At 37.6% G+C, this 21518-nt stretch overlaps 1 protein-coding gene across 2 annotated transcripts in view; it reads right to left on the reverse strand.

Annotated features, from left to right (window-relative positions):
* Window positions 1-332: 332 nt before the first annotated feature.
* Window positions 333-21518, reverse strand: part of glra1 (glycine receptor, alpha 1) — a 49618-nt gene continuing 28432 nt past the window's right edge. For both annotated transcript variants that reach the window (XM_026918470.3, XM_026918471.3), the window contains 5 exons: window positions 20764-20846; window positions 20267-20404; window positions 17086-17300; window positions 14378-14524; window positions 333-2771 (listed from right to left, as the gene is read on the reverse strand). In XM_026918470.3, coding sequence (XP_026774271.1) covers window positions 2487-2771; window positions 14378-14524; window positions 17086-17300; window positions 20267-20404; window positions 20764-20846 — 868 coding nt within the window. In that variant the 3' untranslated portion in view covers window positions 333-2486. The remainder of the gene's footprint in view (window positions 2772-14377; window positions 14525-17085; window positions 17301-20266; window positions 20405-20763; window positions 20847-21518) is intronic.

A 21518-nucleotide genomic window follows, 5' to 3' on the forward strand; every position in this document is an offset into this window, starting at 1 on the left:
AAATGCTACAAATCAAAAAAAATATCTACCCATCTAATCATAGTGAGAATGAATCGCTAATCAGTTTAATAACTGCATTGCTGCAGTGCTACAAATTCTGTAACTGACTGAATACAATGATGGCTATTAATGATTAAAACTGTCAGAATTCGCACAAGTTGACTCGTGTTCTGAACGGTTAAGGTACATAAGGAGAGAGGTCAGTACTTGTACCTTACTGCAGGACTTTTCATTAAAAAATTGAAATAAATAAAAGTGAGAATTCCTATGAATTTAACATGAGAGAGTGGCTCGGTAGAGGAGCACAAAACAACACGGTTTAGGATTTTTCCCATTTCCCCTGTCATGATTCAGTGCGGCACACAATTTTCATGCCTTGCACAAGCTGAATCATCTGTCCTGGAGCAAGAAAAGTGTTAAACCGAGAAGTTCTGTGATGATTGCAATCCGACACACCATGCCAGTCCCACTCTAATGCAACTCTAATGTGTATTCATTTCTCATTTCAGATGTATGAACTGATATTTGAAGTATACTTACTTATAAATGAATAAAAATGGGTCTTATACAGTAATTACACCTCTTATTAATTCAACCACGTTTCCCATGCAATGCTGCAGAAACATAGATACGATATAATGCAATGTTGCAACGTTGCAATTTTTTAAATCAGATCTAACCAAATTTCCTCAAGGGATAAACAACATACTGACCAATGAGAAAGTTACTATGCATATTATTTCTCATAAACAGATAAACCCTTTACATCAGGTACTCGCTTGCACAGCTGAAAGGCAGTGGCGACGCTTTAAGGAGATTACTCTTTGGCCAAGAAAACAAATCAAGCGGATAAACAGAATGTAGAACGGAGTGAAACACTGCACCAATCTCATGAATGGTAATGAATCATAATTCACACTGCCTCCAGGACCTTGCATGGTGAGAATGTACTTTCATTTCTGTCAAGAAAATAAAACATTAGCAAAGTGGGAAAACGGCAAAAACAAAACAAAAAAAACCAATGTGCATAATGTAAAGAAGGTAGCTGCGTCATGCATAGTGGACTGGGTGCTTCTTTGAGAACAAATGAATGAATGAATGAATGAATGAATGAATGAATGAAAGACAACATACATATACTTTTGGTAATATGACCCTAGGCCACTTGAGGAAATAAATAAATAAATAAATAAATAAATAAATAGAAAATAATTGCATATCTTCTTATTGCATAGAGAAGCCAGATGAAGACATAATCCATGGAAGCATGTTGTAACCAAAACTATTATTTAAATACATTGCAAATTATTTAGTCTGCTGCACAATACATACTTTGATTTAGTGTTAAAAGTCACAGTAATACACATTTGGTTGTTAAATATATAATTAAGTGTATGGTGGCGCTGGCTGCTTATAAAAATAACACTCTCTGCTGGAGCCGATGTCGATGCAGAAAACAACAGGATGCTGGTAAGGGGACGAAAATGATCACTTTTTTTTTTATGATGTCTATGGTGTGAAAATGCAAACTGATGGAGCTGAGAGATAAAACACTTCTCATACGTTTTCCTCTTGTTTCAGTCATGTCATAATACATAGCTTGTAAATATGTCTGTTGTCTGAATAAATAAAGCAATAAAGGTTTATAGCCCAAAGTTTCTCTTTTTTTTCTTGTTGACCACAAAAGCTGAGGAAAATGGTACAGCAACATGCTGTTCACTTGGCACATGAGTAAATGACGTAATTTGGACAAAAAATTCACACTGACCACAGCTGGTATAAACAATATATTTTTGACGGTCACTCGTCAAGCTTCCATCGGTAATGTGACATCATGACAGGACTTCATCTTCATGACATCCTGTTTTTCTGGGCATTGACAAGTGCTTGCAATACATATATTGAAGCAAATCTAGACATAGATATAGATATATTCCAGCGACTCTTGCATTACTTATTTATGGAAGCACCGAATCACATGGCGTTCTTTAAAACCTTTCCGTTTTCCAGTTAACTCTCGTAAAATAATTTGAGTTTTCTTTTAAATACTTGATATATTACAGTGCTGCATGTAATCTCTGCATATTCCCATAATGCAGCATGTCTTCAAGTTGCAAAAAAAGTCTCACAGGGGCAACATCCCCTTGAATTTCAGTTTGCTCAGAGGTTCTCTGATGTATCTGTAAAAGTCTAATATTTATGTTGCCATTTTTATTTTTATTTTAATTTTTTAATAAATATATTGCCACATTCATATATCATGCATTTTACTGCATTGCTATTGCACAGGTCCAGATTATTCAGGAGAACAGGGAGGAAAAGGACAGAAGAAAGAAAATGAATATCGAGAAATACCTCTGCCAGGGACTCGGCACTGAAAGCAAGGGAGTGCTGAGGAGAGGAAGTGGGCACAGGGGAAGGAGGGGGCGGTGGGCAGCGACAGCGGCAGCTTTTTCGGCTTGGATCTCACCCTTTTCTCGGAATATTTACTGCTTGTGAATATCCTCGCTGCGGATGATCTTGTAAATGATCCAGTAGAAAATGTTAAAAATGAGGAAGACGAGTGGGAAGGCGACCCGCGACACTGTGTCAATGCGCTTGGCGCGGCTGATGAAGAGCTTGCGCATCTCCTCCACGCTCTTCTCAGGTGGCATGCTGGAGGCAGGCGCATTGTTGTTGCCCTTGATGGCCATGCCATCTTTGGCCTGCAGACACGCAGGGCCCATGCCGTAGGCAGCAAAGCTGAAGCGCCCTTCACCTGCCTCCTCCTCCTGCAACACATACACCAACATCCGTACACCATCTGTTAGCAGTCCAAATGACAGTTAACTACAGGTTAGCACTCACCTTTAGCTTTGTATTCACTCACTTAGTAATGCATGTTCTACACTGCAAAAATGGCATCTTAGCAAGTGAAAGTATCTTGATTTATCTAATATTTCCAGTTACAGGATTACAAGACATCAAATATGACATCAAAGTGTAGTATACCTACTGTATTTCGAGTCAGTTTTACTACATTTCAAGCTTGTTCCCCTGGCAGATTTTTTTGATCATTTTGAGCATTTAGTTATAGAAAGAAGTAAAATTATCTGCCATTCTTATAGAATAAGAAAATTGAAAGTTAGAAACAGGTTTAATAATCTTGTATTTGGTTTATGGTAATCTTGGAAAAAGAAATGCTAGACCAATTTGACTATATTCATATATTCATATATTATGTACTATTTTCACTTGCTAAGATATAAGTTTTTTGCAGTGCCATCTGGGTCTGTTGTATTTAATACTCAGACCACCCAAATATTTTGATCAAATTGGCCTACATCATGTGACGTTGGATTTTCTGGACCTGGGTCTGAGACAAATTCTATGTTTATGACAGCAGGCTGTCCCAGGCCATTTCTAATGATTTTTACACGAGTTTATCGTAAGATAAATTTCTTTTTCTACATGTAAATATCAAAGATATTTGTCACAATGTTAAATATTTAAAAAAAAAAACTTTAAGTCTTAGGAGATACATATTGCAGGTAGGAATGCAAAAAAGGGATATGACGATATGACAGGGATTAGTCAGGCTAATCATACTAAGTAAACATAAAAGTGACAATTTTTAAACATCATCTTCTTACTCTCAATTCAAAATGACCTTAATTTAAGTAGCGTGTTATAAATATGATGTATTATTCATTATTTAAAATGAATGCTATTGATCCATACAAAGCTTAAACACACTGAAGAGTATCCTGTTATTGATTTGTTTAATCCTATTTGGTTGATCTTATGTCATTCCTGCCACATCGTGAGGCTTTATTCAGACTAGATGTGTTCATGGGAATTCATTATTGACATAACAGGTCTGGGAGAGCGAGATGTGTGATAGAAGGCATTATTTATTTTTTTAGGTGAATTAATGGAACAACCACGGTACTTTTGCTCACGCGTATTCGACACTGAGCAGATGTTTAATATATGCAAACCCAAAGCAAGCTCCAAGATTAATTACATTTCGGTACGCATCGATGTTTCACTACTTGCAAAAGCACAAATTGGTAATGCAAAGCAGGGTACTTATCTTTGTGCAATGCTTGGTGCCCAGATGTAAACATGTAACACTGAGAACAGAGATATGGTACGTTAGTGTCTGCTTCTCCTTAGTGAGCAACCAGCCACTTTTTTTTTTTTTTTCAGGACTCCATTTTTAGCCGCTTCACCCTCTTTTTGTCCTTGCGTTCTTGTTATTCCATTTCTATCGTTTAATGCGTGTAGGGGGAAATGGAAGAGCATTCTCAGATGTAATATTGTGTGTGTGTGTGTGTGTGTGTGTGTGTGTGTGAGAGAATCAAGGCATTTCCTTTGTCCTCCAGTTTGATGCACAGGTTTCTCTGTGATGCCGGGTGCTACGACCTTGCATTGTCCTTGAGTGCCGCACTATTTGTACCCATTACAGATGCTCCACTTTATTCCTGCTGCCATATGATTAATGTGGTGGTGTGGAGACGTGACATGGTGCTGTAAAGAGGAGCAGGGCTGTGGTGCTGCATCACTCCCATGCTTTGTCCTTCGCGGTTCTGCTGGGTTCATTAGCTCCCTCCGTAATTAAAATAGCGCCATTACTAAACACCGGAACATGCCAGGCTTCTTCGCAACCTCGCTGGCTGACAACAGGACGGAAAAAGAACAGGACGGAAAAGCAATATGCATCCTTAAGAGCTCCCTTTAAAATACAATTTCGCCACTGGCCATTAGAATGCAGCTCACTTCTGCATTTCAGAGGCACGAGCATCTGGTGCCATGTACCTCTCGGGTCTTTCAGCCACCATCCATCTTTTTGCCTGGGATTGAGGCGTCTATAGCCTCAGCTGAGCTTGTGTGATTAATATCACATATTAAACATCCGACTATGTGACTGTCAGTCAAAGCTTTTATGGCATATGCGCGTTAATATTTTTTTGCATGCCATGAACCTCCTAGGAAAGCTTGTTTAGTGAGCAATATGAAGACCAGGACTATGCATAATAAATTCCATTTATATCTGCACTCTCAGCCAGTATTCCATTGCAATGTATTAGATTTACATAATGTCCCCAACCTCTGAGATTTCTATCAGTTATTATGAGCGTCTGCATATGATTATACTGCATTTACCAGAAATGAAATGGAATAAAATGGGCATGTATTATGCAAATCTACATAACAATTATGATTCTGTTGTGAATATATACGAGTTATTATTTCTGGTTTGAATTCCATTTGAAGTCAATAACTCAAATTAATTATTTCATTTATGCTGGGAAGAAACAAAACATCCAAACAAACATGCACCTAATGACTTCTTGCACACCAAGAGTTTTTACAGGCAGTCTCACTGCGCGAATCAATCTCACACCATCATGTAATGTGCCACCGCTTATTCATCCCTTCAGCACACACTACACACTTCAGCTAATCCCACTGTACTGATCATTACCACTCTCATTTTACAAGTGGCCACAAGTCACAAACTTCTACACACTACAGCGCACTCCACCTGAGGACAGTGCAACCCAAAACAGTGGCTTAGTGATCTCTCCGTTCTTATTTACATAAATACTTCTCACCCGTGTCTGTGCTCATGGTGGGTAAATAGCCAAGCCTGGGATAGGGGAAGAGAGACTATTCTGATTGAGTGCTCCATCTGAGCAGCAATCAACACTAACAAGTTGACTGATCACCATCAGTACGATACTCCCTAATCCTCACTTAGCAAGGCAAAGGCTGCGCCTTCAGTCGAAAGCCTTTCAGTTTGTTATTAACGCTCTGGATGAGCATAATGTGGAGCAGCTGGGGACAACTGAAAGTCTCGTGTACCCTGTCGTGTCCCTTGTGTGACTACAGAGCTCATCGTTCCGAGAGTCTGAGCCTGATGGTTACACCAGAATGTGTGCTAAAATTATACTTCTGCACGAATCTGTCTGGGGTTATTTTAACTACAAATTGTATTTTTTTTGTGGCCATCACAAAATGTATAGATTTGTGTATTTGTATGCACAGGTTGCAACCTATATTAAATACCACTTTGGAGATACACATTTTGCACTGTGACACAAGGCTCTGCTTATCTAAAAACCTCTTGCTGTTCCCAATAGATAAAACCTCCTTTTCCACCTGGAGATGCTTTTACTCCACTAGTGTCTGTCCAGCAGGGGGAATCCTGTGTCTACTCTGTGAGGCAGCATGAGACAAAAGGGGTTGAGAAAGCTCTCGTAACAGCACTGAGCTGCAGCAGCCAGTCTGAATGATGGCCCCTGCAAGGTGCAATGGAAGCTTGAGCCCAGCTGTGGATCACCTCTGCCAGCGAGCTTCATTAAGAGAGGTGGTGATAGTGTAGCAACCCTGCTGCTACCGCTCAGTCTGCTCAACATTGATCATGTCACTGCGCCCCACCGGACGACTGGGACACTACACCGACAACATACACGGCCATTTTGTGCCTCAGATGCTATAGGTTCTATACTGTGCTATAGCACACAACTGGTTTATTATAGGTGTAGCTCAGCTGTATCACATAGCACATCTTAATTATGCTATATGCATTATTTTTTATATATATAATGCACAAAAGGCCAAAGAGAATGGCCAAAAAAAGATGTGAGCACATTTAATTACAAAATCAGTTTGAAAGCTAGAAATCATATTTCGCACATACAAACTTGATAACACCAACAATAAAAAATATACAAGAAGATTTGCAAATTTACTAACACGTTCTATGGAGGAACATGTAACATCTGGGTTTTTTGTATTATACACAATTTGGGGAGTTTCTGCCTAAAAGAACAGAACGCAGTCTGTTGCGTTGGCGTCTATGGTAGCGTCTATGCAGAGAGATTAATGAATTTAGCGCTAGCAGTATGATTTCCTGCAGCCTCAAAGTCACATTGGGAATGACTGCATGTGCAAATTAATAATTAACATTTTTAAAGCCTGTTTCCACCATTTGAAGACATTACAACCAAAATGGTATTAATTTTTCTCAAAATTATGAGTTATTACTTAATATTACCAAAGTAAACGGTCAATATTAGATATTTATCACACGTTTGCACATGCAGTGCCAGCAGCATTTAAAGGCAGCCTGTGAAAAGGTTTTCTTTACATATACTTTATGAACAGGAGTGGAAAATATTAGAGTGATTGTACTTTGTTTTTTTATTTTTGATATACTTTACCTGAGTATTACTGAAATGAAATACTTGTAGTCTTACTTAATTCCATTTCCAAGAATAAAAACTTACATTTTACTTCTTACATTTTTATTTATACCTTCAACGTATTTGTTACAAATCTCAAAGGTCTCTTCTGCTCTCATCCAGCCCATGACTGAATGTTGCACATCAATCCAGTGGCTCAGTTTAGCATACAATCATTTCAGTTTAGCCTCCAATCAGGTTTGGCAACGTAGAAATAAAACTATCAAAAATCTAATTTGACCATGAACTTCTCGTGCTACACAATGTAGTTAGTGCTCTAGCTATCCGTGTGTGTTTGAAGCCACCGGACTAGCCATCCTGGCACTATCTCAGTAAAATGTTTCAATATGATGAAGTAAGCAATTGCTAATTTGCTAACTGGCTATATTTAACTACGTTAGCCTGTATTCTTTGCTAATGCTAGGTTAGAGTAGCATTGATTCCAGTAGCTAACATAATTGCCTAGGCAGCAAGTCAAATTCTAGCTAATGGTAAATATTACAAACTTACAGAGATTGAATGATGTTTTCAGATCAAATCATATTCCAACTGTACAAGATAACTAATACAAAGTTACTTCTCTCATGACAGTTACAACATTTCCTTTTTACTTTTTAATACCTGAGTGTTATCTTTTTAATACTACATTTAAAAGTAGCCATTTTTTTTTACTTTCACTAAAGTCTAATTTCTCAGTACTTTGTCCACCCCTGCTTATGAACAGTACACACTCATGTGTACGTTATTTTATTTTGCGTTCACATTGTGTTTTGATATATTATCTATCCTTGACGTATAAATACATATACACCTCTTTAAGATCTGATTCAGGGCCTTCATTTGTTTCCTTCCCTACATTTTATGTGACGTTATTTACACAACTATCCTATGTAAATTGCCCGTAACATGCCCATAAAATACGTATGGAATTGATCAGATTACCCAGTAAATCAGTGCCAGAGAAGACACACAGTCTTTTTCTATTTGATATATAATGGGCCTCATCTGCGGAATAGTGTTTTTTCTTTGTAGTCGCGTGTATATGTTGATCACCTGTAAAGTGCAAAGTGCAGCTCATTTGCATGAAGTGACACCCACAAAACTCCATAAAAGTTCAAGTGAATGATCAGGGTATTTCTGCCTTCCAGGCTTGAAACATTATTTTGACTCACTTCTATGCCAATAAAAATATTTTTAATATTTTAATCTGAGGCATTTTTTTATGGCTTACGGCTATGCGCAGGCAGACTGGCCCATCTTCCATTTATATGGTGCAATGTCTTTTGTCATAAATGAATAATTCATTTCATTTGTCTTAATTTAGTTTGTGTTGGCTAGCTTGCTTAATTTTTCATATTCTTTAAATAAAGCCAATAATATAAAATAACTAGGTTTCAGAAAACTTTCTTGATGGTATTCTTAGTCCATATCCTAGTGAACTGGCATGAAGATGGCACGTCTTTGATGGAAACTCCAAAGCACCTCTATAAGTTGCTCTGGATAAGGGCGTCTGCTAAATGCTGTAATAAAATAAGCAATTTAAGCTTGGCAGTATATTCCATATATAAAAGGGCAGTGATCCATGCAAATTATATGATTTGAAGTCGATCCAGTCCATGTTTACATTAGTTAGTCTTATGCATAAATTTACACACACTCAGGAGCACAGGGGGATTTTTATGATTTTTATGAATACTAAATATCTTATGTAACCATTTGTATGAATGGTTTCATAAGATATTTATAAAGATATTTATAGTTATCAATCTTTATTTATTTATAAAGATATTTATAAATCCGTTAGTATAAATGAGGCCCATTATTAGCATGAATATATTTAATATTTTACGGATTTTTAGAATAGTATGCAGGCGTATAAACTGTATAATGACTTCTCTAACTTAACTGAATGTTTTGTCCTTTGCTATAGGCTCAGAGAATATTCTATATCCTCTGCACATGCCTAGACTACTGTAGTTCTTAGTTCTGCTAAAATGCAAACTAATATTCGATCATATTTCTAGCAATATCACTTGCATTCTCATGACCTTGTGCAAACGGTTGCAATCTGGAGTGAAACAGCAGGATGTGCAGCTTGTGCTGTTAGCAGGTGACTGGTGAATAATGCAGGGTGAGATCAACACCAACTGTGTACTTTCTCTGTGTTGGATTTACCTGGAGAGAGCTTGGAGAAGAGTACAAGCTCTCTCTAGGTAAATCCAACACAGATTTACCTGCACCTATCGGGTTATGGATCACAGAAGGATTCGAGATTTTTGTATAGCTCTATTTTTTTTTTTTTAACTCTGGGAATACTTGTAAATCCTCCCATGGCAAAGTGTAGAGCAGTGGGAGCTTACAGAGTGGGAGTTTACAGAGTGGGAGTTTACAGAGTGGGAGTTTACAGAGTGGCTATCTATCAGCTTTCCAACACTTCTCTAATGAGACTCCTTTCAGTTCATAGGATTTAGCAATATACAGTTTAAGGATTTATATTAATAATATTGTAAATTGATATTATAATACTAGTGTTACAATAAGCTACAGGGATTATTATGATTCCATTAGTTAATTATTAAAAGTGTTTCTGCTATATGTGTTAAAATAGAATAGGATTAGGGTGATCTAATGTCCTATATTTCCTGGTATAGTCATACAATACAGTTTTGTTTACAGGGTCCTTTGTTATTCTCAAAAAAGCTTATTTGTCCAATATTTCAGATTTTCATTTCTGGAATGTCACACATCATATACATTGGGTGCACAACAGTTGCAGTATTTGCAAGACTGTTTCTGAATATTTGAGGGCCCTAAGCAAGTTAGTCAGGGGCCCCTCACCTACACTATATGCAAGAATGAAAAGAATTAATACTTCATTATCTTGGATGAGGGAAAAATATTTTAATAAACAATAAAGTAAAAACAACTGAACAAGAACTATGCACACAAGGAATTAAATCTCTAAACAAGTAAATTATGTAAATAAAATAAATAAAAAGTCAATAACCTACTGTTGTCATAACTAGTAGTTACAATCTAGCAACTTAATGTGTTAGACTAATGGTTCTTCCTCTAGATATTAGCTAGCTAGTTAATCACTAACTTTCTCGTTTACATCAACAAAATGGAAGCAAGAAAGGGGACAAACTGATTAAATCAAATTAATTAGGACTAAACCCTTCATAATCACTGTTTTTTTGTGCCATTCTGATCTTACTTACCCAAGTTAGTTACGTAAACTGCAGTTTCTATTCTTTTCACACCACAAGCGAACGCTGCCTGGTACATAAAGCTTTCTGCCAAATGATTACTATTTTAAAATTATGGGGCACCCTGGTGGTCTGGAGGCCCTAAGCGATCGCTTTTACTGCTTATATCAAGAAACGGCCCTGAGTATTTGTGTAATCATTCATTAGATGAATTCTTTGTAATACGGGTATTTGGAGGTAGTTGTCCAGCAGTAATCTAGACCAATTTTATCCCAAAAGGACTGATGTGGCTGCACGTGCTCATCCAACCAAACATGATCCACACCTAATGATTATTTGAAGACCAAGATCAGCTGATGAAACAAAGGGAATCAGGTGTGGCTCCTGCTTTGTTGGAATGAAAACCTGCAGCCACGCCGGCCCTTTCCAGATAATATTGGACACCCCTGTTCCACAATCATTTGTCCTGCCAGGATTGCAAGCAGGTAGGAAGCTACACTCCAAGTAACCAAGCTTCCTAAGTTAGCAGATTTCCTGCAAGGTAGAAAGATATCACTGCCTGATGTCTAAAAAGACACATTCTTATTTATAACAAAAGCACTGTCGAACTCTCAAATATGATTGGCCAGAAGGTGTTGATTAAGTTCATATAACAGCTCTGACAATAGCTCAAGCTACAAGGAAGGATCACTTTAGCTTGGACCTTATGTTTTGGTCAGGGTAAGGTTCAGTAAGACTTCAGACAGAGCTTAAAAACTGTTTTTCCTCAGTTATATTAATATAGGACTACTACTGCTCAGGTAAACATAGTTCATGTGACTACGTTTATATTTACTGACTCCCATATAAAAACTGACTCCCATATACCTTTACCACCCCAGAGTTTATTAAGATTATTTTCCTGTAACAGCACATCTTGAACCTTTTTTTCCTCTAATGGCACAGCAGCTTGCCAATGATTACAAATTTTGATTTATTAATGAACGTCATACGGTTTGTAGTTAAATTTGAGTTAAATTTAATCTTGTGGAACATCCACAAGATAAGTTAGCTCCTGCAAATTATAAAATTGTCATGTTACCAAACAAACAAACAAACAAACAAAAAAACCAGAAAACACAGAAACGTACTGACTGTTACAAAGTGCTGACACCTAACACTCATTAATATTAAATAAATGTCTCCTTACAGAAAACTTCACCATATCAATGATTATATTTTCTTTGTTAAACACTTTTTATCCATTTATTAAATTAGTCTTAGATTAGAGAAAATTAATCAACACCTTCTGACCATCAGAATTTCTCAGATTTTAGAGTTCAGGTATAAATATAGTTATTATATTTATTTGACTATATTCTACTGGTCCCACTATATAACATATACGTTCCTTGTGCTAGGTTTAAACTATTAGCATGTGTTAGGACTAATCTTGATTAAATGTGTGTGAGGGTGTGAAAGTGAACTGTATGCCTGTGGGTTACACATAGGAGTGTTGATGGAGCATTACAAAACCTGTGTAATTCTGTATGTAAGTGGGCAAAGCATATCTAATTGTGTATGGGTGCAAATTAGGCATATACGCATATATGTCTTCCACGAGTGCAGTGTATTAAAAAGAGTGAAACAGACATACAGTGCACTTATGCACACACACACACACACACACACACACTTACATATGTATATGTCAATGGTTAAAATAGTATTTCAACATTAACAAAGCTTAAAAATGGCTAAATACAAATGAAGAGCAGCACAGAGGCAATTGCTTTAATGCTACATGGGAAGCCCAGTCTCCCCTAAAATTTAATTAAAATGTTCAAATGAAATGTTTCTATATTAAATGTATAAATGAGTCTATATTATTCATCACTCTTGGTGAACTTCAATAATTAAGTGAGTCAAATGTTCAAATATCTCACTGCAACTTCTGTGCGCTGTTCGTTCATTTAATGCAAACTATTTTCGGGGGAAAGCGCAGGGTTTTTGCAAAAAAAATAAATAAAATAAAATAAAATCTCAACCTTTATTGGACAGTATGCTTTTCTCTTATCCTGCCTGGATGCACAGCTTCTCCATATGATGACTGGTGAGAGCTCTCAAAGAGGTGGAACCTCGCAACCAACTACCAATCACTGAAACAGCAATGAACATGACTGACATCTCAAACTAAACGTTTCAGCGCCAGTCAGACTCACAGAGTGCTGTAGTGGTCAGTAACCTATTTGTTATTAGGTTAATAGTAACCTAGTAGTTAATAGTAGTTAATAGTTAATAGTAACCTATAGTTAATAGTAACCTCTATTGTTATTTTATCCTTGTAATTGGTAAATATTGTAAATAAACTGTATAAAGTTGCGTTTGATTATCTGACCTTTCCAAAATCAGGCTGACAAAATTAGTAGTGTCTGCATTTTTCAGTGAAATTGAGCTAGTTAATTAGCAGCTTAGCAGGCAGACACTACTAATTTTGTCAACCTGATTTTGGAAAGGTCTTTTGATGCTTTTACTTATGAGGAGAGCCTGAGAATTAAACAGGAGGGCAGACCAACAGATGAAACATATCAAACAGAATGTACACGCATATACGCCGATCAGCCATAACATTAAAACCACCGGCAGTTGAAGTGAATAACATTGATTATCTTGTTATAATGGCAGTTCTCAAAGTTGATGTGTTGGAAGCAGGAAAAATGGGCAAGCGTAAGGATCTGAGGGACTTTGACAAAGGCCAAATTTTGATGGCTAGACGACTGGGTCAGAGCATCTCCAAAACGGCAGGTCTTGTTGGGTGTTCCCGGTATGCAGTGGTTAGTACCTACCAAAAGTGGTCCAAGGAAGGACAACCAGTGAACCAGCGACAGGGCCATGGGTGCCCAAGTCTCACTGATGTGCGTGCGGAGCGAAGCCTAGCCTATCTGGTGTGGCAGGGGATAATGCGCCCTGCCACACTGGAAAATTGTTCAGGAATGGTTTGAGGAATATGACCAACAGTTCAAGGTGTTGACCTGGCCTCCAAATTCCCCAGATCTCAGTTCGATAGAGCATCTGTGGGACGTGCTGGACAAACAAGTCCAATCCATGGAAGCCCCACCTCACAACTTAGGCTACGTTTACACGACAACGATGTAGTCAAAAACGGAAAAGTTTTTCTCTTGCGTTTTCAAAAAGTTTCACGTATACACGACAATGTTTTCAAAATGATTCACGTTTACACATATCCTCGATAACGGCCAAAAACGCTGTATTACGTATGCCAGGCCAGTAGTTGGCGTATGTTTGTTTGCGCTTGCCTTTACAATAGACACATTTGGTGGTACCAGAGGGACCTACACAATATTAGGCAGGTGGTTTTAATGTTATGGCTGATTGGTGTACAGTACACTTGACACCTGTGCTACCTCTATTTAAAAATGTCTACTGGACAAGTATGTAGCTACTTGTGGGTACCTAATTTCTCCATAATGATGAGAATACATGGCAATTTTGATATTGTAGAGACACTTAACTGTTTTAAACAAAACAACTGAAAAAGAAAAAAAGAAGTTAAGATGTGTCCATAGCAACAGCATTATGTAGCTACAGTAACCTACAAGCCAATGGTGTGTGTGTGTGTGTGTGTGTGTGTGTTGGGGTCATTTTGTAATCTCCTTCAGTGCATGTAGGTTTTGTTCACCTTAACATTCTATTTTGTCCAGTGTCTGTGTGTTGCCTGCGTGTGCATGCATGTGTATGCGCGTGTGAGTGTCTCAAAGAGAGAAGTTCACCTTGCTCTACCATTTTTATCAATTTGTGAGCTCTCTGTGTGTGTCAAGTTCACTGTAAGATCCCATCCACTTCAGTGTGTGTGTGGGTGTGTGTGTGTGTGTGTGTGTGTGTGTGTGTGTGTGTACGCGTGTGTGTGCGCGTGTGTGCGCGCGTGTGTTCGGTCACCTTTAGGTGTCGTCTCCTCCTCTGGAAGCGCAGCAGCTCTTTGTGCTGGCGAGCGATGAAGTTGACAGCAGCATATTCCAGCAGAGCCGAGAAGACAAACAGCAGGCACACAGCCATCCAGATGTCAATGGCCTTCACATAGGAGACCTGTAGCAAAGTCATGTAGATGTAGACTATGTTAGCAATGAGACACAGTACAGTCAGCATGTCAGTGTAGAATCATCTTAAGTCATATCTTTAGACACAATTCACAACTGAGGCAATTTCTCTTTTAAAATAGTGCCATATTTCATAAAATATTACAATTTTATTCAACAATTCCTCTAAGGCCGTAGAGCGGGAAGGAGATAAAAGCAGTTTTCTATATTTCCCCCCAAAATGACGTGTCACTGAATAAAACACAGCATGGTTAAATTTTAAGGTATTATTGCTCCTAATTCTTCACAAGTCTGCCTTTTAGAGCATGATTTATCATCAGACAATGACTAAGCCTAGGGACTACTGGGGTCCACAATTAAAATATGCCTTGATTCAAAGATGAAGAAAGTATGAGGTCATTTGTTCTCTTTATTCTTCCCTACTTTCTGTCATTGTCTAAAAATAATAATAGGAAAGCTGAAAAAAAAGACACATCTGCCCTTCAACCTATTTCTTGGCCAGGGTAATTTAGTCTGAAATTCAAACATCTAGATATTTTCCATGTGTTGGGAAAAGTGAACAGGTTAAGGTCACATGGTTAAGCATCGTGATGGTGCAAAACACAAGAGAAGAAAAGAGCCAGAAAGCATCATGTAATGTGTTGCAATTTTTCAAACCTGACTTAATGCAATTCGCAGTTAGCATAATTATAAGGTATTAAAAAACCATTCACATGGACAACAATGACAGATTCTGGAAATAAACAACAAGTTTGGAAAATGGAAAAACCAACTAATGCATCAAACCGGCAGGGATACCTTTCTTAACGTATTTATTTACAGAAATATCATAATGTAACAGTCTTAGCAGGACTGCTTTGTTCTATAATAACCCTCTCCTGTCAAATAAGCTACACTGCATAATAGTGGTGCCAGCTAGGTACACATGGAAAACAGCATACATGGAAAATAATAATGGATTCTGTAAATAAACACAGGTTTGGACAGACAATATAGCCTAAAGTAAGGAAAACATAGAAATATCATAATTTATAAGTTTGGAGGAGACATTTTAATTCTAAATATCCCTCTCAAAAACAAAAAACTCATAATTGGGATGCTAGCTAGGTGTAGGTTTTACACTGTGTTAGTGAAATTTGAAGATTTAAATTTACAACCACAAAGTCACAAATGAGCTCTTACAATTAGGAAAAAGCCTAGTTTTAAGCCTAGTTGGGCCCCAGTATTATTATTATTTTTTAAATAAATATAAAAATACGATTTTCTATGATTTTAATCTCTAAATAAAGTAGTGTTTTAAATCTTGTATCATATTCAAGTGAGTTCATTGCAAAAAAAAAAAAAAAGCATAGGTATATTTATGTTATACATTATATGTATATCAGACTGCCATATCATTAATTATATTATTAATTAAATTAATAATTTAGTCATGATCATATCCCTGAATCAAGAGGGCCAGCATTTCTCGTCATTTCTCCTTCATCTATATGGCATTAAAATATCAGTCTGTATGACTTTAATTATACTAAAATTTAATTATTAATGTGCATCACTGCTTGGGTCAAGATTGTCAAAGAAGACAGAAAGAGAGAGCAGAATCCTGATGAACTGAGAGAGCGTGTGATAGATTTGGCAGGAACCGGGCCGAATGATCGCATTTCTATCCATGACCATCACCAAGGGAACAATTCCATGCACCACTGTGCCGTGTGTTCAGTGTGTGCATGCAGATGTGGCTCTGCTGTCACAATGATTAGCATGACATCAGAATTATATGGGAGAGACACTTTGAAAAGCTCTGTATACTGGTTGAGGAGACCATTTAAATTCACAGTTTAATCTCCAAATCGTGTGAACGAGACAAAGAGTGAGAGAGAAAGAAAGAGAGGGCTAAATTCCTTAAAAATAGACAGTATACAAATGGGCTTTATTGTAGACCGAATCATTGTACAACATAGGCTTCACTACAGCTAAGTCGTACCATACACAGTTTATACTTATTATGTTCAGTAGCTGAAAAAGTCAACGATACATAAATAGTTATGTATGATTTTACATACTGTCAAAGGGAGGCTCACAATTTGATAGATATACTGTTCAGAATCATCAGTTAGTTCATTCTGGTTTTTGTATTCTAACTGTTATTCTGCGTTCATAAAACAAAGAAAATTAAAAGTTCAATCTTCCAGGTCAATTTGTGTCTATTAGTAAATCAATAAAGGGCCAATTAGTAAGTCTTTATCATGAAAAGCGGTAAAGTCTCTAGAATAACTGGCAAACCTTCTTTGTAAGTCGAGTCGCCTTGCCTTACTCCTTTATGCAGTCCAAGTCAATATCTAATCAGTCTAAGCAGTCTTATCAAAAACTCAGCAAGTGGTCTGAACTGCTACTGTTTTAACACTACAGGAAGTGCTCATGAATGCTGTCTTTATTGAACTTTATACATATTCTGTACATGAGATAGATAGAGAGAGAAAGAGAGAGACAGAGACAAGAGAAATGAGAGGTCAGTGCAGAGGAGTTCTAATGGAGTTTGTCTTGACTGACCTTTGGCAGAGAAGCTCTGGAGCCTGAGCTCTGCGTTGTCATGGTGAGCACCGTGGTGATGCCCAGGCCCACACGAGCAGGAGCAGCATCCATGTTGATCCAAAAGGACACCCAGGACAGGATGACAATTAGCAGACTGGGGATGTACATCTGAATCAGGTAGTAGCCCATCTGCCTCTCCAGATGGAACCGGGCCTCGATGCACGTGAACTTCCCTGAAACATGCACCAGACAAATACGGTTATCATTACTGAGACACAATTTCACTCCTACATGGCAGAAAATCTTAATATGTGTGAATGAATTAAGCTTCACTCATATTGAATGTAAACTCGATGCACCGTTTTTGAACATGAATGAAGATTAATCAAATAATATATGATCTAAATCTTATAAGGCAATATAATTCAGCCTAATTCTACCAATTCTACAAATCCGTACCCAATTCTACTTCTTAAAACTTTTATTAATTATATCATTTTTTCTTTCCCTTACACAGAGTGAATAGGGAAAATAGGGAAAATAAATGAAAAATACTAGTTTCTTTATTTCTATTTCTGTTTCACAATTTATCTACAAAAAAGAGAATTCCAAAATGTTAAAAATTGGAGTATATTCTGCATACAGTTGATATGAGAATATTTATATCACATTCACAATCTGTGTGTGCCTAGTGTGTACAGATCCTTGTAACTACTGTGTTTTTGTGGCAAGTTGGATTCATGATGATTAAACTGAATGAGATTTATTAACCTTTTAAGCAGGTAGAAAAAGCTGATTTATTCCTTTATTTTACACAACTGATAGCTACAATGTAGCAGGGTTATGCTCTCCTCACATACCATTTGACTTATTATTCATAAAACATTCCTTGTAGCTAAATCATGAAGTATAAGTACTATAAATGCACCTGTTCCATATGCCTATAGAGTATGTGTATGCAGAGTAGGGGCGATGTGTGTCAAGCAGAAATAGCATACAGAAGTTCTGCTGTGCTTCCACTGTGTTTTTTAAAAAAAGGTGACAGCGAAATATGGGAACACATTGAAGCTGAGACACCACTTAAAACATAATCACCCAAAACATCTTTGCCCGTATACCTTCTCCCAGAAACAACCAGCAGCCTCAACAAGCAGAGAGACGTGTCAAATTACTGTTTCTGAGGAAGTTACAGATGCACCACATACGATACTGGCAGCACGAGATGGAAAATATTAACTGACTCCATAAAATACTTCTTAGCTGAAGGTATGCTACATTTCAGCACAGTGGAAATGCCAGGGTTTAAAGTAATTTGCGAATAATTTGACACACAGTATTCGTTCCCACTGAGAATATGTTTCTCCACCAAGGCAATTCCACGCCTTTATAGTACAGAAATGCTTGGAATGCCTAAGGTTGAGGTAGCACAACTGCCATGTGGAAACATTTTGTGTCTCATTCGTTTTCCAAATTAAAACAAAAATGGCTGTTATTCAGTCTTCATCGTGCCACTTTCATGGCATGTATTAAAACAATAGAGTAGTGGATTGGGTAGGGAAATATATCAAATCCAATCCAATACCAGTTCAGCATTTTAGGCCAATATCGGTCCAGTGTCAATACTCAGTACTCAATACTCAGATTGATACATCCTGATTAATTTAAATTCATTTTGGCACTACATTGTGCCAGCACAATGATGAAAATTATATCTAAAACCTGTCTTAGTCACAGAGACCCAATGAAGACAGGACAGAAGGAAGACAAACTATACAGATGCCAGAGACAAAGTCTGTGCTCAGCAAATCAAACAAGACTGCAGCTAATAAATCAGAATGAAGACATTAATATTAGTAGTTAATGGAGAATCAGGAACCAGCGATACAGCTGGAATGATGAAAATTCAGGGCCAGCTAGGGAGAATGTTTGCCCTTGAAGGGTACATTAACATTGGTGAGATATGAGAAGAGAGGTGAGGGGTGAAGATGGGAGGTGAAGGTGTAGATAGGAGGGAGGCAGCCTCAGGGTATGCACTGGTGTTTCGCCACCAAGCTAAAATGGAGAGGTGAAAAGGGGACACAGAGACAGCATATTGCAGCAATCTGCTCCTCAACCACATACAAGGAGCAAGTCAGCAAAAGACAGAGAGAGAGAGAAACAGAAGGAGAGACATAGAAAGAGAACCAGAGGGAGAGATCTTACTCTGATCAGGCTTACTCTTCACAGACAAGCAGGCAGATGACACTCATTTCTGACTCGTAGTTCTATCTCCCAACCAGAGGTAAACTAGGCCATTTTATTTAGGGAATGAAAAATGTCCCAAATTTGATGTTTCATTGTTAAACTATAGATATTTAAACCTTCTATATACAGTATGTGACAACATAATGTCACAATTGTGGTAACGTACACAAAAACAAAGTGAATATTTTTTATAGACCAGCTATATATATGTGTAACTACCAATTTCACAAGACAGGACACTGATCAAATCACTCCGCTGACCTTCATTTTAGCACAAATTCTACACTCTTAAAGTAGCATTCCTGATGGAGACATACACCCTGTGTCCCTTCTGTTTTGCTCTGTTTTATATTAGATCCCAAGTAGATTGGCCTTCAGCTCTAATTCCCACTTTATCTTGAAGGTAACAAATCCTGACTGGCAAGAATGACCAGACAGATGGTTTTTAACCCAACTGAAAGACCATGAAGGAGAATCATAGCATGGCTGTGACGCTTCTTCTGCTGCCAGAGACTATTATCTGTTTTCAGCACTGCTTGTTAAAAAAAAAAAAAAAAAGGAATCATAATGTCTCTGCATGTGTTTGTGTATAGTATCCCACAATTTTTTTTTTTGTACCCTGAAAAATTAATGTATAAAAAGAATAATACTTGAACCACATCATATTTTGAGATCAGTAGAGGGACCTTGTATAGTTTTATTTTTCAAATACCTCAACACCCTTACAATTATTATTTTATGATAACTCTTGGTCCACTCCTCCATGCATAACATTTTAAGGTCTTTTATATTCCAAGGTAAATCTCAAATCTAGAGATTGAGATGGTCACTGCAAAACACTGTGGGTCTACATATACACATATATGTCTTTGCTGGTTTGGCACTCCAGAAATAGCAAAGGAGCTTCACGTGCACAATATTTTTCAGCCTCAGCAAGTGTGGGGAGGGTGCTAACCTGTGTTGTAGTGTTTGGTGCAGTAGCGTAAATCTTTCTCCTCCTTCAGGATAAACTGGGGTAACGTCAGTCCATCAGCCACCTGCACAGCACCTTTTTCATCCCATTCAAATATCAGATCATTCATAGTGTAGCCAACTGAAAGAGAGAGGGGTAAACAAGTACTGAATTAACTCTTGTGTGAAATAATCTCATAAAGAGATGATAAAGAGACAAGAAATATTGCATAACCTATAATACTTCAATCTGTGGCACCACCTAGTTTTGCTAAGCACCAGACCCCTTGAATCTGCTGCATCCCTAAGGACAATGACTAAAATAAGAGTGAAAGAAGGAGCAGGCAATAACCTGAGCTTGCAGCATCTCTCCACACACTTGACTTTAAGGTGCACGTAAATTACTGTGCTCCTCATTTCTTTCTACGAGCCAGCAAAACATCCATCTCTGAGCCAGTGAATAAATCTTCCCCAACATCGTGATGAGCAGGGCATACTTACAGCTCTCCAGCTGCATTATACAAGTCTGCACGTCCATCGGGAAATTCTTCAGGTCCATGGGACAGGCCAGAACCAGCGTTATCCTGTTAACAATCAGATCAGGCATTGCAAGCAAACATTACATTCTAAATGCAATTTCAGCCATTCTCTCTCTTATCTGCTACTTTTAGAGGCCAGAACTAACAAACAAATGCATTACATATAACCAGTAAAATCCAAAGGACTCTAAAGTGTTCGGCAGTCATTTCTATACATGCAGCTGAAGTTATTTTTCCTGAACCTAATTTACTCTAGAAATTAACTTCAGTGAACTTCACACATTTTCTACTCTCTCAGGGTCTGTGACAGCATCACTACCACAGAATAACAGCTATTTTCCAGCGTGCAATCGAAGTGTGCACCAGCCCTGATGCAATTTAGAGGGTGTTCATAGCCGAAAGCAGTCTGATTTGAAGTGTTCATTTGATGGTGTCAAGTTAAGAGATGATGCAATTCAAGATCCTACACATTACCTTCCTGCCCTCAAAGCATACTTTAACCCCTTAAATTCATAGGGTCCAGGCTTACATTCCACACTCTGAACTACAAACCTTCCATACATGGGACTGCATTAAAGTACATATCTCACAATATACTAGAGTACTTTAAATACAGTACTGTTCATGTACTAGTTCCACACTTACTTCAGACTAAACTGAAAAAATGAAAACCTGTTATTAAACTTATTACAGTTTTGGTTTTGCTCTAAAATATGC

The sequence above is a fragment of the Pangasianodon hypophthalmus genome, chromosome 7 (assembly GCF_027358585.1).
Source record: "Pangasianodon hypophthalmus isolate fPanHyp1 chromosome 7, fPanHyp1.pri, whole genome shotgun sequence".
NCBI lineage: Eukaryota > Metazoa > Chordata > Actinopteri > Siluriformes > Pangasiidae > Pangasianodon > Pangasianodon hypophthalmus.